At 45.3% G+C, this 17,208-nt stretch overlaps 1 protein-coding gene across 2 annotated transcripts in view; it reads right to left on the bottom strand.

The window, feature by feature from the left end:
• The window catches only part of ADARB1 (adenosine deaminase RNA specific B1), a 34,398-nt gene that overhangs the window by 15,878 nt on the left and 1,312 nt on the right, over positions 1-17,208 (bottom strand). The window contains exons 2-5 of one of the 2 annotated variants that reach the window (XM_080937517.1): positions 13,315-13,429; positions 9,784-9,952; positions 8,570-8,748; positions 7,476-7,644 (exon numbers count right to left, since the gene is read on the bottom strand). In XM_080937517.1, coding sequence (XP_080793643.1) covers positions 7,476-7,644; positions 8,570-8,748; positions 9,784-9,952; positions 13,315-13,429 — 632 coding nt within the window. The remainder of the gene's footprint in view (positions 1-7,475; positions 7,645-8,569; positions 8,749-9,783; positions 9,953-13,314; positions 13,430-17,208) is intronic. The other variant, XM_080937518.1, reaches the window with a different exon arrangement.

The following is a 17,208-nucleotide window of genomic DNA, read 5'->3' as shown; positions in this document are numbered from 1 at the left end:
ACTAAGGGAAAGGGTAAGATGCCAAGCACGTTCTGGAGGACTTATGGCATGGAGTAATTCAATCCCATCTGACACAGGGGTCTATGGAGAGAGGTTGACTAGTGCTGCCTTTTAGAAAGTAGTGTCATCAGTACAGGGGAAGAGACCCAAGGAGAGAGCCCCTAAGGTACATGGGCACGTGTCAGATGCAAGAGCCAAGTAAGTGGCAGTGATGCTGCAAACATCAGCTGATGTGGAAAGAGGAGGACTCCTGACAGAAAGAGTCTAAGAGTCTAAGGCCTGACCTTGAACTTACCCTGGAGTACTGTCACTGGATGGGCACTGTAACCCCAAGTGACATCCTGAACTGAAGCAGGAGTAGAAGGTAGATGGGTGCTTCTTGGCTCACAGCCAGTAAGCAACAGGGAGCACTCCACATAAGCAATTGATGAGGGGCACTCGGGTAGATCTGCACCCAGTCATGCTTTAGCCACTAGCCTCCAGCTGCTCAGGACTAAGGGCTAATGTAGCTATTAACAGATCTAAGTAGAGACACTGGCTGCAGGGTCCTCCCAGCGTCCCTCAGTCCCTACTTTTTACAGAGTCTTCCTGGCTGGGCTGCCCTTCTCCCAGCTGCTCTTCCTGATGTAACTCAGCCATTTTGGTGCTGTGGTCCTTTTCTGACCTCTTGCCCTCTGCTCCTGGTCCCCTCTCTTCCTCTCTTCTCCCCATCTCCTCACACGGCTCTGTCCAGCAGGCTGGTGGGTCATGTTCTGTCTGGGCTCTCTCAGATGCCCCTGGCTACGCCTCTCTCACATCTACAATAGTCTTTTTCTCCCATCACACCCAGGAACGGCCATGTCTGACTTCGTTTCTTCTTTTCGTCCAAGACCAAGCCAGCATTAACCTTATTTCTCCCTTCTGTCACAGCAGATCTGAGGACTCCGCCTTAGGAATAGACTGAGCTCTGACTTACGGCTAACACCACAGCTACACCAGGGGCAAATATGTCACTCTCGTCCTTCCCATTTGTGCCCTCTTCTGAAGGAAGAGGAGTTCTGCTCAGTCTCTTCCTGTACAGCTGGCACAGCCCTGGGAAGATGTTGGCTGGTCTAGTCCACTACCTCCCAGGAACCCCCAAAAAGGTCCCCAGAAAACAGCCCATGTCCAGCAGGCTGACTTTCTTTTACCCACTTCCCTCACGCTTCAGCCTGGTCTCCAAGTTGGCTCGTCTTCCTGTTTCAGCCTAGAGGACGGGGCACACAGGTGCCACCCACTGAGCTTCCTCACATGCCTTTTACAGAACTTAAACTTCTGGTTTCCATGACCTCCCTCAGCCCCCACAAAGAAGGCCAGCATGTTGAATGGACAACCATAATTCCTAGGATGTGTTCTTTCTACCCTCCACAAAAAAAGAAAGAAAGAAAGAAAGAAAGAAAGAAAGAAAGAAAGAAAAATTTAAACAGCCTTCCCCATCCTTAGAGAACATCTGAAATGATTCAGCTCTTGGAGGCCCAAGGGCTCCTTTCCGATGCAGATGAGAAGCCTGCTGATTTAGAAACTTAAGCAGAACTTAGTCCCCTGGGCAGTAATGCAGAATCTTGCAGAAACCAGCATCTGTCAGGAGTCATTAATTCTGAGCACATACTTCCTAGAAGATCCCAGGAGCTCCTGGAGCTCTGAGGCACTGGGCAGAAAACAGAGCCCTTCAGCCAGCTCCACTGAAAGACAAGCTCGTGTCCATTAGTCTTCCAGAGAATTTACTCTCACTTTCCCAGACCACAGACCACTGGGCAAGGGCATCACAGATACAGGCAGATTCCGGGGGGGGGGGGGGCAAAACACTCACCAAGTAACACATACGCTGTAACCACACACCTAGAGATGTCTGCCCAGTTTCCACCTGGGCCGGGGCACTAGATGAAGAGCTTCCCCTTTCAGGCCCCCAGGAAGGGGACTCATTTGTCACTAGAAGACACTAAATAGGTCCTCCCAACTCCTGGCTTTAGGCCTGTCGTGCTGGGTTCAGGACTGGTCTGTGGCTTTTTTGTTTTGTTTCCCTTAGGTTGCTGTTTGAAGATGGACTACACAGTGTTGTCAGCTGAATCTACTGCAGGGCCTAAGCTGGCCCTGAGCACCCAGGGACACTGACCAGAGGACAAACAAGACAAACACTGACTTGCTCAGACAAGCAGCCAGTTCCGGCACACGTCTGTTCAGGTCTATGCTGCGGCCTCTTTGGAGGCACTGCATCCAACTGACATCATTCTGGCTCCTGTGCTATTCTTGGACCATGATTTCCTTAGCCTTGTTGGCTTTTCTGGAAATGTGTGTCATTCCAGTTTCTATCAGTTTGCTTTTCCTCAAACAGTGTTTCTTAAATATGAAACAAAGGGCACCAAGTTTTAAAAAGTCTGACTCTGGCATTTGTTTGTGTGACCTCCCCTTTAGCTGAGGGCAGAGACTCCCCTCACTCAGCACACCCTTCAAACCAGTGTCTGTGCAGCAGAACATCAAGGTGGCTGCCACTCTAGATGCTGACTGAGGGTCAGAGCTCTCTCTTACTACGTGGCTGTCATTGTTATTGTTGTGGGACTTTGGTAACTGTTAGTAAGTTAGAAATCGTATTTAACTGAGGATCTACAGGACACATACAGACCACCGTAAAACTGAGCACAGCCATGAAGGGACAGGACTGTCAGTGGTGTCTGGCATGACTTTAGTGACTTCTGCCTACAAGGGAAGTGTAGTGCTGGGAAAATCTTCATACCTGGGCATGGAACAGGGGGGTAGGTCAGAAAGCTGTATCTTGCATATGTGAAATTGGCCTGGTGGTCATCTTTACTGTTAGGCAGTGATGGGCTAGGACTAGAGTTTAGAAGCTACTAGAAACAAGCAAAGCACCAGGTTAGGACTCAATTCTGCTGTCAGGAACCAGAGGACTAAGGACTCAGAAAAGCCAGAATTTATTAGGAAGAACTTACTTGCACAAAGCTAATACATAGTGGCTAAGTAGCTCTAAGAGAAATTCTTTTCCTAGATGTTCAATCCCAGCTAAATAAATAAATAGCACCAAAAATAAAAACAGAAGCTGACCAAATGACTAACGATAAATTTCTAGAACCCAACCTTAAAGAAATGCAGATCTGAGTGGTTGGCAAATAATTTAGAGTAACTGATGTAGGGGGCTGGGGAGAGATGAATCAGTAGTTAGGAACAATGGATGTTCTTCTTAAGGACCTGGGTTCAATTCCCAACACCCACAGCTCACAGCTGTCTGCAACTAGGGGATCTGACACTCTCACACAGACACACATGCAGGCAGAACACAATGTATAAAAAGTTAAAAATAATAAATCATTTAAAGTAACTGACATAAAATGCCTAGTGAGCCAAAAGGGCAGAGGCACGCAACACTATGGAAAGACTGCATAAAGAAAATGAAATTGTCAGCACATGAGAGATTCTGAGCAGGAAGAAAGCTGAACTGAAAGCTTGGCTGTGGAACCAATGGGAGAAAGAGCCAGTGAACCTGAAGCCTGCCATCAGAGAGTAGATTAAAAAAATACAAAGACCATAAATGATGATGGGCTGTGTGCCGTAGGGATACCAGCGAGCGGAACAACATGCAAGTCTTGGGGATTCCGAGAGAAAGAAAGCAGAAATGAAAGTTTATTTGGAGAAATACCTGAAACCCCAAGGCCAGAAAGAGAAAGATCACACAGACCCAAGAGCAAAGAACCGAAATGAGTGTAACTAGGAAAACTGAGCAACTTTCCACCCAAACCAAGTCCAGACAGACGTAAGCAGCAGTGGGAAGTCGGTGCTCATGTAAAGACATTTTTTCAGTTTCTCAGTAAAACCTTATGAACCAGAAAGCAGCGGGAAGATGTCCTCAAGTATCCCTCATAAGTGACGGGGACTGAGGACTTTCTTGGGGATCGCCAGCAGGTAGTCTCATCAATACTAGACCTAAGAAGGCGCAGAAGGGAGTCCTTCAGGCTGAATCATCAGAACGGAAGACAGCCACAGAGGCTGGGTAAAAACGTGAGGAGGCTCTCCTGCAAAGGAAAACACACGCGGAGCACGGTAACTTCACTGCTGTGGTTAAGAGCTCAAGGGACAGGAGCTCAGGTCCCGGCTCTCAGTCAGCACAACCTCTTGTAACTTGAGCTCCAAGGGGTCCAACGCTCTTTTCTGGCCTCAGAGTCACCCTCACACTTATAGTATTCATTCACACAGATACACACACATACTCATAAGTGGAAATAAATATTAAAATTATATAAATAAATACGTTTTAGTATACTTATAATAAATGCTATAAATAAAACAGTACATTTGTTTATTTGGTAATTATTTATTTACTTATGTATTTATTTTTAGATATGGTCTCACTATGCAATTCAGCTTTGAACACAGGATTCTCCTACTCCAGCCTTCTGTGAGCTGGGATTGGGTATATACCACCTGGCTTGTAATTCTGATTAACTGAATTTAAATAAATTTGGCTATAGGTCTATGTAAATGGGTTATAAAATATACAAAGACATAATCTGTGCTATTGACAAAGTCTGAGGGAGTGGAGCTAGAAATGAATACATACATTACATCATCATCAGTTTGAAATAGAATGCTGTAATATTAGGATGTTTTATGTAATGAGAATCATAACTTTAAGGGTGGAGAGATGACTCAGAGGTTAAGGGGCATTGCTGTTCTAGAGAACCTAAGTATGATTTCCAGCATCCACATCTGGGGGCTCACAACCACCTTTAACTCCAGCTCCAGTTGTATTCAACACCTTCATACACACCTGCACAGACACACACACACCTGCACAGATACACACACCTGCAGACACACACACACACACCTGTACAGACATACACACCTGCAGACACACACACACCTGCACAGACACACACACCTACACCAACACACACACCTGCACAGACACACACACCTGAATAGACACACAAACCTGCATACACATACACAACTGCACAGACACACAAATTTGCACATATACACACACCTGCACATACACACACCTGCACAGACACACATTCCTGCACACAGAGGCATGCACACACATTTACATATTTAAAAAATCAACAACAAAAACTTAAAGCCACAGAGGAAGTTTTGTAGAAAATACAAAAAGAAATGACATTTCTTTAAGGCTATTTTAAAAGAAAGGCAGTAAGGGCAAATCAAATAAAAAGAGAAATAAGACTACATGTCACACAGATATAAAAAGGTGAGCCTTCCCTACACAGAATCTTTTAAATGTTAATGAACTAAACTTCCCTGACAAATGGTAAGACTGACAAATGAATTAGTAACAGAACAGGGTGAGTTACATTCTAGGAGATTTACTTCCACTTTAAGGATCCAGGTATTGCTGAAAGTGAAAGGATGAAGAGAGATAATTCCTGCAAGACAACCAAATGAGCAGGGATAGTTAGATAACAGAGATTTTTAAATTCAACAAACTCTCAGAAGAGACAAAAGATAGTACAGGGCTCAATTCGCTAGCAAGATAACACATCGACGGCCAGTAGAGTGGCTCAATGGGTAAGGGCACTAAGCACCTGAGCTAAACCCTTGGGAGCCACAAAGTGGAAGGAGAGAACCAATGTCTGCAAGTAATCCTCTGACTTCCACACACACCACCTGCCAGACTGACACATAGGTGTGCAAAACAGCAACAACAAAAAACCCTATTGGGCATCAGACAGCAAGCCACAGAACTTCTGAATATGAGGCAAAGCCTGGGAGGCCTCCAGGAAAAATGGACAGGAGCACCATAAGGCTAGGGAACGCCAACACCCACGCGGCTATGCACGTATCAGTTGGAAGAACAAAATGGAAGCAAGAGATTGAGGATACTGTAGACCATCTGCATCTAACACCATCAAAATAGCAGACATTCTCCAGGGCAGACCTCAAAACAAACTTCACAAAGTTCAAGAAAAATCAAATCATTCAAGTATCTTCTTATAACGGTACAAATCAGGATAAAAATGCAAATTAAAAAATTAAATACGTGGAAACGAAATGTCATGCTCTGAGGCCATCAACAAACCAAAGTATCAGGGGACTTATGTGCATGAAAATGAAAGCAAGCGTACAAAAGCAAATTCCCGTGAGATCTCCAGGAAGCCGAGGGAGCCAGACAACTTAGGGGAAAGAACAAAGTTTGAGGGTCCTATTGGCTGACTTTAAAGATATCAAAATAGTATAAAATTGATAGTAATCAAAACACTGTGATCCTGGCATGCAAACATACAGTACAACAGAACAGAGGGACTGCCTACAAACACGCAGTCATCTTCTCCAGCGCGCTCGCGCGCGCGCGCACACACACACACACACACACACAGACTGGAAAGACACATAAAGAGTAAACCTGTCACAGGCAGCATTCCACTAAAGCCTGGTGGTTTGGCGTATGTAAGCTTTGGGTTTCAGCTAGGTGTGCTCAATTGATAGAATCTATACATATATTTCAAAATGCAAGAACTTCCAAAATCTCAGACGTTCCTGGTCCTGGGTTTTTCTTTTCTTCTCTTTAGCTGGGTGTTGCCCAACCTGCACCAGTCCTTGGGAAGAAGGATGAACCCAGTCCCCGATGAAATCTGCTTTAGAGAAAAATCAATGCGTAGTGCTCCTGACAGTTGAAAGGATGTTCATAAGTGCTGACTAGGTTTCATGCCACACTGTGAGATGTGCCTCCCTGAGCTTGTTAGAACATATCAGGTTGGGCACATGACCCATCTGATGTGAAGGAGACAAAAGGCACACGTGGGCTAAGTCTACGTCAATTCCAAACCTTCAGGGTGGTCAGCCAATCCACAACTGCTTACCCTTAATCCACAACAGGGCCGTGCTCTGTAGGGAGAGGTTTGACTTTATATACACTGACATACGTTAGCTGAAACAGAAAGAGAAGAGCCACTGCAACTTGTATTGGCGTCTGAAAAGAGAGCTTTCTAAAGTCTGACCTGGATCTAAGCTCCCAAGAGAAGCTGCTTCCCAGGCACATGGTAACTAGAGCAGTGTGCTCACGGAGCTCTGTCTCTCCTTGGCCTGGGATGCCTCACGTTGCTCGGGCACCTCAAGGGTGAACACTGTGTTCCCCGCTGACAAGAAAAAGCTTCTCTGTTTTCCTCAGAGAGCAAGCTGTAAAATATAGCCTGTAGACGGCCCAACATCGTCAGCTTAGCCCTGATACCCATGTTGAAAAAGACATACAAAAAGACAAGAAGAATGTCTGGAAGCGAGTGACATGGGAACACTGGAGTGTCCTGTCCCACGGTCTCCCTTGTCCCTCCAGATAACCCCAGAGGCACCTGTGTAGAACCTGAGTCCCTGGAGAGCTAACTCTTGGAGCACCCGAGCAGGCAATGGGGTAGAATACATAGAACTGAGGAGCCAGGAGAGCGCGTGTGCTAACCGCATGTGCCCGGTAAGGGCAGGCGTGGCCTTACCGTGCTATCTTGTCACTGCAGGACATGGTGAGCAGCCGTTCCCCCTGCAGCACCCCATCCCAGGTCTGGATGCTGGCATTCGAGCGCACAGGGATTGTCCCCTCGCCAGACTCTATTTTCGTCCGCAGCTGTCCCCTTGCTTTGCGATTCGGATGTCTATCGGCTGGTTCTAGAAGAAAGAGAGGTTCAAAACCCACAGGTGATAAAACAGCTAACATACTGAAAAGCACATCTAACGTACCAAAACTTAAAGTGTAATTCATAGATATGTGTGCAAACATTTATTCAAGCCATACAAAATAAACATCCCAGCAAATATATAAAATTGAACTAAAAAGACATAATAGAGACCACATTTATGAACATGGAAAAAGGTGGTTTACGTTTTGGCTGAGATGATTTCCATCACTAATGAGTGGAAACAAATGGAAAAAAACGCTAAGATTTGCTAATTCTGAGCAACAGATACTTGACTGCTTGTTATGTGTTCACCTTTGTATTTTCATCATTCCAAAAAAAAATAATACAAAAATCAATCCACGGGGAATATGTAAAGATACTCCCAGTGATTAGCAGTAAGTTATATGAATATGGGTGACTGTAATTTATTATTATTATTGTTGTTATTATTGAAAATAGCAATTATTTACAGTGAGCACCAGTTTTCACATTCCAGGACACCCATTTGGAATACATGGTGCTTAGGTAAGAGAGTAGGGATTTACATACAAACTGCCATAAAGCCGAAGCGCTAGGCTGGTCTCAGAGGACAGAACAGTCACACGAGGGCCTCGGCCGCCTGTGTCCACGGCTTCCGTGGAGCAACCTCACCGTTCACACACTCACCAGCCAGACTCACCGCAAACACAGCGCCTTCCTCTTAGAATTAGCATTTTTCCCTCATTAACGTTTCCTAACTAAACTGAGAAGAAAGAATCTGTACTTTTACAGGGACTCTTATCAAAACCAAACCTAAGGCTGAAATTTCAAAACAAAAATAAAACAAAACAAACAAACAAACAAACAAAAAACTGAAGTGGAACACAGATGCGGATGCATTCTAACACTACATTATATTATGTTTTCTTAGAAACCTGTCAGCTGCTGAGAGTCTGGCGTCATACCCTCTAGCACGGGCTCGTGGGGAGAGAATATTCTGGCGTCTCCGCAGGGTGACGTGCTGATGTACAGGTGGAACTGCACGGTATCCTTCAGCCGGAACCCACCCCGTTCTGACTTTTGAAATATGGACTTTTTCTGGTCTTCTTTGTTACTGCAAGGAAAAAGTTACAAGAGCGACTTCGGACTGCCTTCAGAGGTGGTGCTTTCAGCAGGGAGAGGTGGGTTTCTGGAGACTTGTTATGTACATCAGGTTGGCCTCGAACCTGGGATTCTGCTGCCCCAGCTCCCTCCCGCCAGGATTTATGGTTGTGCACCACCTTGTCTGGCTTGAACTGGAATCACTGTTACCCATGCTTATAGTGACCCATAGTTCAGGTCCATTCGGTGATCACTGCCATCAACTGGGAGTGACCGTTCCTTCTCAGGTGTGACTTCAAGGCAGAAAGAGCACAAGGAAGATACGGCACTGTCAAGAAGAGCCGACAGGTGCAGGATCCGTTCTGACCGTGCCCAGTGACCAAAATGAGAAGGAAGTTCTTTACTAGGCCGTTTGGAAAGACATGTTTTCTTTTGGGTTTGTTTGACTTGTTTTGTGGCTTTTTTTTTTTTTTTTTCCTTTTCAAGACAGGGTTTCCCTGTGTAGCCCTGGCTGTCCTGGAACTCTGTAGACCAGTCTGACTTCGAACTCAGAGATACCTCCCCACCCAAGTGCTGGCGTTAAAGGTGTGCACCACCACCTCGAAGCGGGCAAGACATGTTTACATTTACAGTGCATGAGACAGAAGACACCATCTGAAATATGACTTGAAATTTACGACTCTGATGTGTTTCTGTGTGTATGTGTATAATATGTATGTGTATATGTGTACATATGTATATCTGTATAAGTATTTGTATGTATGTATGTGTATATATAAGTATGCATGCATGCGTGTGTGTGTGTGTGTGTGTGTGTGTGTGTGTGTGTGTGTGAGTTAGTCCACTATAGTTCATAATTGAGCATCCTGGGAGAGTGGGACCTGCTCAGACAGCATCTAGGACAGCAGGCCTCAGCATTCCTTACACAGTTCCAGTCCTGAGAGTTCCTCAGTGCTTATACAAACAAGCGAAGAATAGACAGTGCTTTCTGACAGAACGTGTATTAAAATTAAAATATCTTCCTTCACTTGTTCACTCCTAAACTTACTTTAAATAAAGCTCAAGCTGTGCATAAAGAAACCTGAGCAGGGACCTCCGGGAGATTATCTCTGCGTGGCAGTCATTCAGCGCGAGGCCACGGTCACTCATGTATTCACCGTTGATGCACTTGGTCCCTGTCGACACACTTATCACCTTGGCATCTCTGACATCTGTACCTGAAAGACAGGAGAGTGACTGGCAACCAGTGATCCGGCCTGTTTGACACGCGCTCTCGGCAACAGCCATCCAGGGTCAGCGGAACACTTGAGCTTGTTTTCATGCGTCTTCCTGTCTCCTGATCCCTACTTGAGAAACTTGGACAAAGAGCCATTGCCTGAGGCTGTTTTTACCAATTCCAGGAAGCTACCTTCCTCATCCTGTACACCCTAAACTTAATGCGGTCATTCGCACTGGCATGCATGGGTGTTTGAGCATTCGCCCCTGACTATAGGCATGAAACACCATATGTGACTACAACCTGGCCTGGGATTAGTCCTAAAGTAGAATATTAAAGAGGCTAGGAGGAACGACTTACAGGCTCAAGAGTATCAGAAAACAGAATTAGCTTCCATGGTTTTGTTAGTAATCTTTCCCACTTTCTTACACCAAGAGTGAAATCATACACAATGTGACCTTCCAGAGAGGAAGCATCATGATTAAATCCCGTGAAACAGATTGCTAACTCAGACATGCTACAAAGACCTGAAGTATGCGAGAGAACGTGTCTCAGTGGTAGAATATATACCCAGCATGTGTGAGAGCCTGGGATGATGACGAAAACAACAACATCCAACAGCATCAACAAACCAATCCTGAGTATGGCCTCAGAGAAGACTCACAATGATGGGAACAGGTGTGTGCTACATGTTGTGAGGGTTAGTGTTCACTGTCAACCTGACACTTTACAAACACCTACATCTCTGGGCACATCTGTTAGGGGTTCTCTCAGGCTGGCCTTTGGGAACACCTATGAGAGATTTTCTTGGTTAGCCTAGCTGAAATGGAGACCTGCCCACTGTGGGTGGCGCCACTCCCTGTGCTGGGACCCTAGACTGCATAAAAGAAAGAAAAGGGAGCTGAATACTCTTCTCTATTTTCTGACTATGGATGTGATGTGATCAACTGCCTCAAGCTCTTGCCAGGTGACTTCCCTACCATGATGGACTTCTCCAACTATGAGCTGAATAACTCCTATCACGGTATTTGATTATAGCACTAGGAAAAGGAACTGAGACCCAGGCTGTGTGGGAGGCACTGTGCCAGGAGTGTTAGCGAATGTTCCTCACCGCTTGTCCTCAGTGTCCTCTGAGAGCTTCTGTTTCCATTTTGAAGAAAAGAACTGCAGCTTGCAGGGATTAATACTCTGCCTGAGGCCGTTCAAGCAGTGAGAGCACAGAACCCATGCACCCAGTTCCATTTCACTGGCTTTAGACACACATTTTGGCTATGAGCAAATGGTCAGAAAAAGACACAAAATGCTAGTAGTTTTTTTTTTTTCCTTCTGTTTTCTGTAACAGAATTTTTCGGAGAATGGTTTAAAGGGAGAATATTTTATTTTTGACTCACAATTAGAGGTTTTAGTCCATCATGGAAAATGGGACATAACTCAAAGTGGCTACAGGCAGACAGGATGACTGCACTCACAGGCTTCCCCCTCTTTCCCTTTTTATTCCCCCTGGGCCCCTAGCCTACAGCATAGTGCCATCCACATATCAGGCTGCCCCTCTCCACCTAGGCCTCTCTGGAAAAGCTCTCACAGATACACCTAGGCATTTCTCAAATCAATCAATATTAGCCATCCAAAGTCGAATGGTAGTCAGCCCAACAGTAAATACATCCTAAAACGACTTTCATCCAAAGTCTCCAAAAGGATATTAAAGAAAAATGCATTTAGTTTACCTCTTAAGTGGGTTATAACCTCAACTATCCCAACACTGTTCAAATCCAAAATCTACTGAGACTCAAAGGCACAAAAGCTTAGCTGTGGGCCCTATGACAATTAAAGCACACTTTACACATTCCTAACATGCGGTGGCAATAAACCTTCTGCTCCGAATGGGAGGAACAGGGGCGACTGTCAAACTGTAGACGAGCTTTTTGCCACAGTATAACCCAAATTTCCAGTACACTCTGAGTTCCCATCTGGAGTCTTCCATGTGTCCTCATTCTTAGTCACCCCAGTCTTCCGAGCTCCACGGAATCACCCGCTAAGATGAGCTTATACACCCTAGGGCCTCTTTGGCCCACATCTCCAAACATTTCTAAAATTCCTCCCACAAACCACTTCCACAAAGCTTCTCTGGATCATGCAGACTATCAGTCACAGCAACAACCCCACTGGTGTCACAGATGGCACTAAGCTTCTGTCATATTTGTCACTGCTATGACAAACTCATGAGAAAACTCAGGTTTTTTTTTTTTTTAAACTTTGGCTGTGTTTCTGTTTTCAGGCTATTGCAGGGGGGAGGATGTGGCAGGACACGTCAGATATAATGGTGACCAGGAAAGGGGTAGATTTATTAGTGTGCATAAGGATAAGGTATGGGTGAGGGAAGGGAGAGGAAAAGAGAGACAGAGAGAAAGAGATTGAGAATGAATATGCTTAGATCAATGGGCTTCCCCATTCTCTGAAACACTGGCCATGGGATGCTGCCAGACACATTTAGGCAGGTCTCCCCCCTGTTACTCTCTGCAAATGCCCTCATGGGCACATCTCTGAAGTACAAACTTCCCAGATTTTCTGACTTTACAATTGGTCTTCCTGCTCTCCACAGAAATCACTGCTGTGGCAGTAGTGACACGTATAGAGCAGAAAAAGGTCTAAGTGTCAACAGAAGTCGAGAAGTCAGAGATCATAATGTGCTGTGTGCAGAGTACACCAGGTCATAATGGTGTCACATGGGAATACAGTAAACTTTCTCCAAAGGAAAAGAGCACGTTAAAAAGTAACCTCTGGGGAGGGGGGGCTAAAGAGATGGCTCAGCAGTTAAGAGCAATTGCTGCTCTTACAAAGGATTTGGATTAATTGCTAGCACCCACATGGCAGCCAACAACTATTTATAATTCCAGTTCCAAGGGAAATCAGATGCTTTCTAGCGCTGTGTGAATCATACTTATATGTATGCATTTGTATTATATGCATGCGTGCGCACACGCGCACGCACACACACACACACACACACACACACACACACGCACGCACGCACGCACGCACGCATACACACATAAAGTCCCTTTTAAAAAACTGAACATTTTGAAAGGAAAAGAGTTTTGTTTGTGTAAGATTTTTGTTCTGGGGGTAGGGGTTGCTGGGGATTGACCTCAGGAATCTCACTGGCTAAACATGTGTTTTACCTGCTAAGCTGTGTTCTTAGCAAAGGAGAGAACGGCTTCCGAGGACAATTCCTGCCTTTGTATATGACAGATGCATGAACACAGAGAGAATAAAAGGGAACTTTCTGTGGTGTCACAAGGTTGAGGGCATTAATGCTTTTCAAACCAGAAAGCAGACAGGTTGAACAAAGCACTTGATGCTTACCTGTGGTCATCACTACTCCAGAAAGCACTTTTCTTCGTGCGTGAGGGGAGGAAAAGTTGTCTGTCAGGTCACTGAACTTACCCAGGACCAGGCGTGAGACAGCATCTGCCAATACCTGGGTGAAGAGCAGAGACCAAATTTAGGGCCAGGGGTACATGTGACGAAGCCAGTCTCTCTTAGTGCCAGCATGTGCTAATACAAAGACTCCTACAGTCTCATTTCTACTCTAGAAAACCCACAGGCAAACCCAGCAAGTGTGTGTGTGTGTGTGTGTGTGTGTGTGTGTGTGTTTGCATGCACATACTCACATGCATAATGGGGGGTGGGCGGAGACAAAAGCCATCAGTGGAGCCTGTGTCTGATGATACGAGCTCACTAATGCAACTGCAGTATAACTGTTAGGAGTGTAACCAGCCACTTTAGAATTGAATTGGAGGCCTACTCCACAGAAGGAAATCCATGCCCGGCACTATAAACCCGGTCCACAGCCCATGGCTATCTGAAAGGAAGCCATTACCGATGTTTTGCTAAAGACAGGCTGTCAAACCGCTCTGTAAATATTTGTTTATGCCTAAGGACCAGTGCTGCTCCTAGTCTCAGAGAAGCGCATCTTTTTGCAGCCTGCGTCGCTGAGTACAGAGAGTGAAGACAGGCAGAGATGATGGGAATGAGGAACTGTTGAATGCTAAGCCCCAAACAGAAAATCCATATCATTCCCTGCAAGACTAAGGGAACACTGGAAAAGGGACAGAAAGCTGTAGAAGACGGAGGGTTTGACAAGGGCTGTGAAACATCGTTTTCTAGATCTGACATGGCTGCTGTAGCCACCACCTTGCCTTAGGAAGATCATTAGTGGTACCTGCCCAAGGCTTGGAAGCAAGGCTGGGTTCTATCAACCTTCTACCATGAAGAGGTGTATTGTCTTCTCTTGTAACTGTGATAAAATACCCTAGCAAAGGCAGTTTACAGGAGAAAAGGTTTATTTAGCTCATAGGAAAGTCATGGCAGCAAGAGCTGGAGAGAACTGGTCACATTATATTCACAGTCAAGAGCAGAGGGCAAGGAATTAATACATTTATTCTAGTGCTTAGTTTGCTTTTTCTATGCTTAGACCATCTAGGGCTCCCTGCTAGGGGAAGGGTCTTCTCCCATCATTAATTAACATAATTAAGATACTCCCACCTCTAGACATGCCCTGGACCACCCTACATATAGGCAACCCCTCAATAAGACTCTTCCTAGGAGACTACATTGTGACCACAGTATTGAGAGAGGGAGTGGCTTTGAGGCTCCTCCTCCTCCCTAAAGAACCACAGAAGTTAACAGTTGCTGACGGAGAGTCATTTTCCTCAGTGCTGCAGCTACTGGTAATGCACTTGCTCAAATAAAGAACCTCTCATCTTTCCTTGTGCAAGCAACCCCAGTTAGACATAGTGGGTCACATATAAAAAGAAAAAGCCATGGAGGATACTGGGAGGAAGAAATTTTATATATATTCATATATATATATCTCATATATATATATTCATATATATATATCATATATATATATATGAAAGAATGGATTTTTAAAATATAAGTTTTAAAGGTTTTTATTTCATAAGGGTATGTTCCAAGTGACTTTCCTGCAGAAGCCTGAGCCCGTGAATCCCGAGCCAGGTGCCTATGGAATATATACTGTGAGGCACAGGCAACTGAAGAACACAAGTACTTCTTACTCTCTGAAAAGGACTTACGGACCTGACCCTGTGTGTCTGGGGCTGTACACAACAAAGTATAAAATCCTACACACAGCTGGGCATAGCAGCCTGTGCCTTTAATCCCAGCCCTCAGGAGGCAGAGACAGGAGGATGGATCTTTGTGATTTCATGTTCAACCTGGTCTATATTGTGAGTTCAAAGGCAGTCAGAGCTACATAGGGAGACCCTGTCTCAAATAAGTAAACAAGTAAAAAAACAAAAATTAATAAAATAAAACATCCTACATGTCAACCACTTACCTTCAATGACATAAACAAGGATGAGGACCACTCTATACTGATGCTTGGCTACATTATCCTGGCATGCCTGCTAGAGCGAAGTACCGCAGTTGTGGTGTGGCCAACACTATCTGACTTTAGCTCCACCCCACTCTTGAATCATCAAGAAGGTAGATAGTTGTCAGGGCAGGGATGCTTGGCCCAAGCCCTTTAAGAAATAGTTGAGGGAAAAAAGCAAGAACTTACATCCTTCCTGGAATGTAGGATGTGATCCTCCCACCCCCACCTCTGCCATATAGTCACTGGGATTGGTCCTGGAAGTCCCCTCAGAGAAGACCTTACTGGTTTCATCCTCTGTGGTTCATAAATTTCTGGGCTACCCTGGGGCTCTAAAAGGGGCAGTGCTGGTTGTGCCACTGAGCAGAGGAGTGAGGGTACACTTCCCAGACAAGAGGCTCCAGATCAGAGGTCCAGAAATCGATGTGTGACAACTCAGGACCCAGAGGTAAGCAGCATAAAGAGGCGGAGTGGGGCCCAGCCTACCTCACCATGCCTAGATCATAACAAATGCCACTTGCCTCCCAAGGTCAGGAGCTCAGTCCTGCCATACAAAGCCACTAAGGTGGCCACTTAAGACGGCAGGGTTAGCTTGGTGTGGTGGCTCATGTCTTTAATCTCAGCACTGCCTGAGGCAGCAGATCTCTCTAAGTTTCAGACCAGCCTGTTCTACATAAAGAGTTCCAGGACCATCAGGGCTACATAGTCTCAAAACCAACCAACAAAACAAAACAACAAAACAGAAAGCAGGGTTGAAGCACCTGCCCCAAACCATCTATCCGCTATCCCTCTGTGGGACCTGTAGCATCCAATATAGATTCAGTGGTCTGGCAATCGTTGCCAACAGAAGGGAAGACGAGTCACATCAGATGGTATATTGAACTCAGGTCAAAAGATTTTAGCAAATCTACACCTGGAAATCAAGTCACTTGGGAACTAGTACCATAGACTTGTCAAATAACCACTGGACCAGTTGGCTACTCTTGAAGGGATGTTAACAAGGGACTGATAGGAAACAAGTGCTTGCTTGTCACAGGAAATCAGTAAGACACTATGTCCACTCCTTTACACTGAGCTGGACTTGACTGATTCAGGCAAAGCAGAACAAGTCTTTTCAAACCAAGATTTGAATTTAATCCCAGCACTCAGGAGGTAGAGGCAGATGGGTCTCTGTGAATTCAAGGCCATACATAGTAACATAGTAAGTTTCAGGCCGGAGAGAGCTTATAATGAGACCTTGCCTTAAAAAGAAAACAGTAAATTAAAACCAAGAACTGTGGCCACCTCAACTGTAGCTGTAACACAGGCCAGAGAGAAAGGGCCCCATCTAAGATCCAGGAGAAATGACCTTCCTATCCACATTTTCTAACTTGTTAATTCACTAGTTCTGGTCAACTGCTTCCACACTAAAGGACATTTTGGCAAAAATGGCTTAAGACAGAAGGCTGAAAAACAGGTGTGTGAAATCGGGATTCCAAGAACCAAGACACAGCCAATGATCTGGGATGTGGTGAGGATTCAAGGCCCCTTTCCCTTCTTCCTCTTTCAGAGACCTATCCCGAGAGACCCTAAATGTCCCTTTCTTCACTGTGAATTCTCTGCAAGGGGCACAAACTTGAGTGGCTGTCCACATTCAGCTGGAGCAGGGCGAAGCCCACAGAAGTGCCACATTAGGAAATCTGGCATACAGAGATGGATAACAACTGGCCAGTTCTAAAGTGTTTATGAAAGAGCTCCTCCCCAACACACCCCCTGCCCTGCCAGCAGCTCCCTACTACTCTAGGGGCAGTGTTTTATCAACCTGACCTTAAGGAGGCCTTCAGCAGCAGACTGGCCAGCAGCCCTTATTCTGAGCGTGA

Source organism: Micromys minutus, assembly GCF_963924665.1.
Source record: "Micromys minutus genome assembly, chromosome: 25".
Classification (NCBI taxonomy): domain Eukaryota; kingdom Metazoa; phylum Chordata; class Mammalia; order Rodentia; family Muridae; genus Micromys; species Micromys minutus.
The sequence above is the reverse complement of the archived record's forward strand: the minus strand, read 5'-3'. Positions and strand labels throughout refer to the sequence as shown.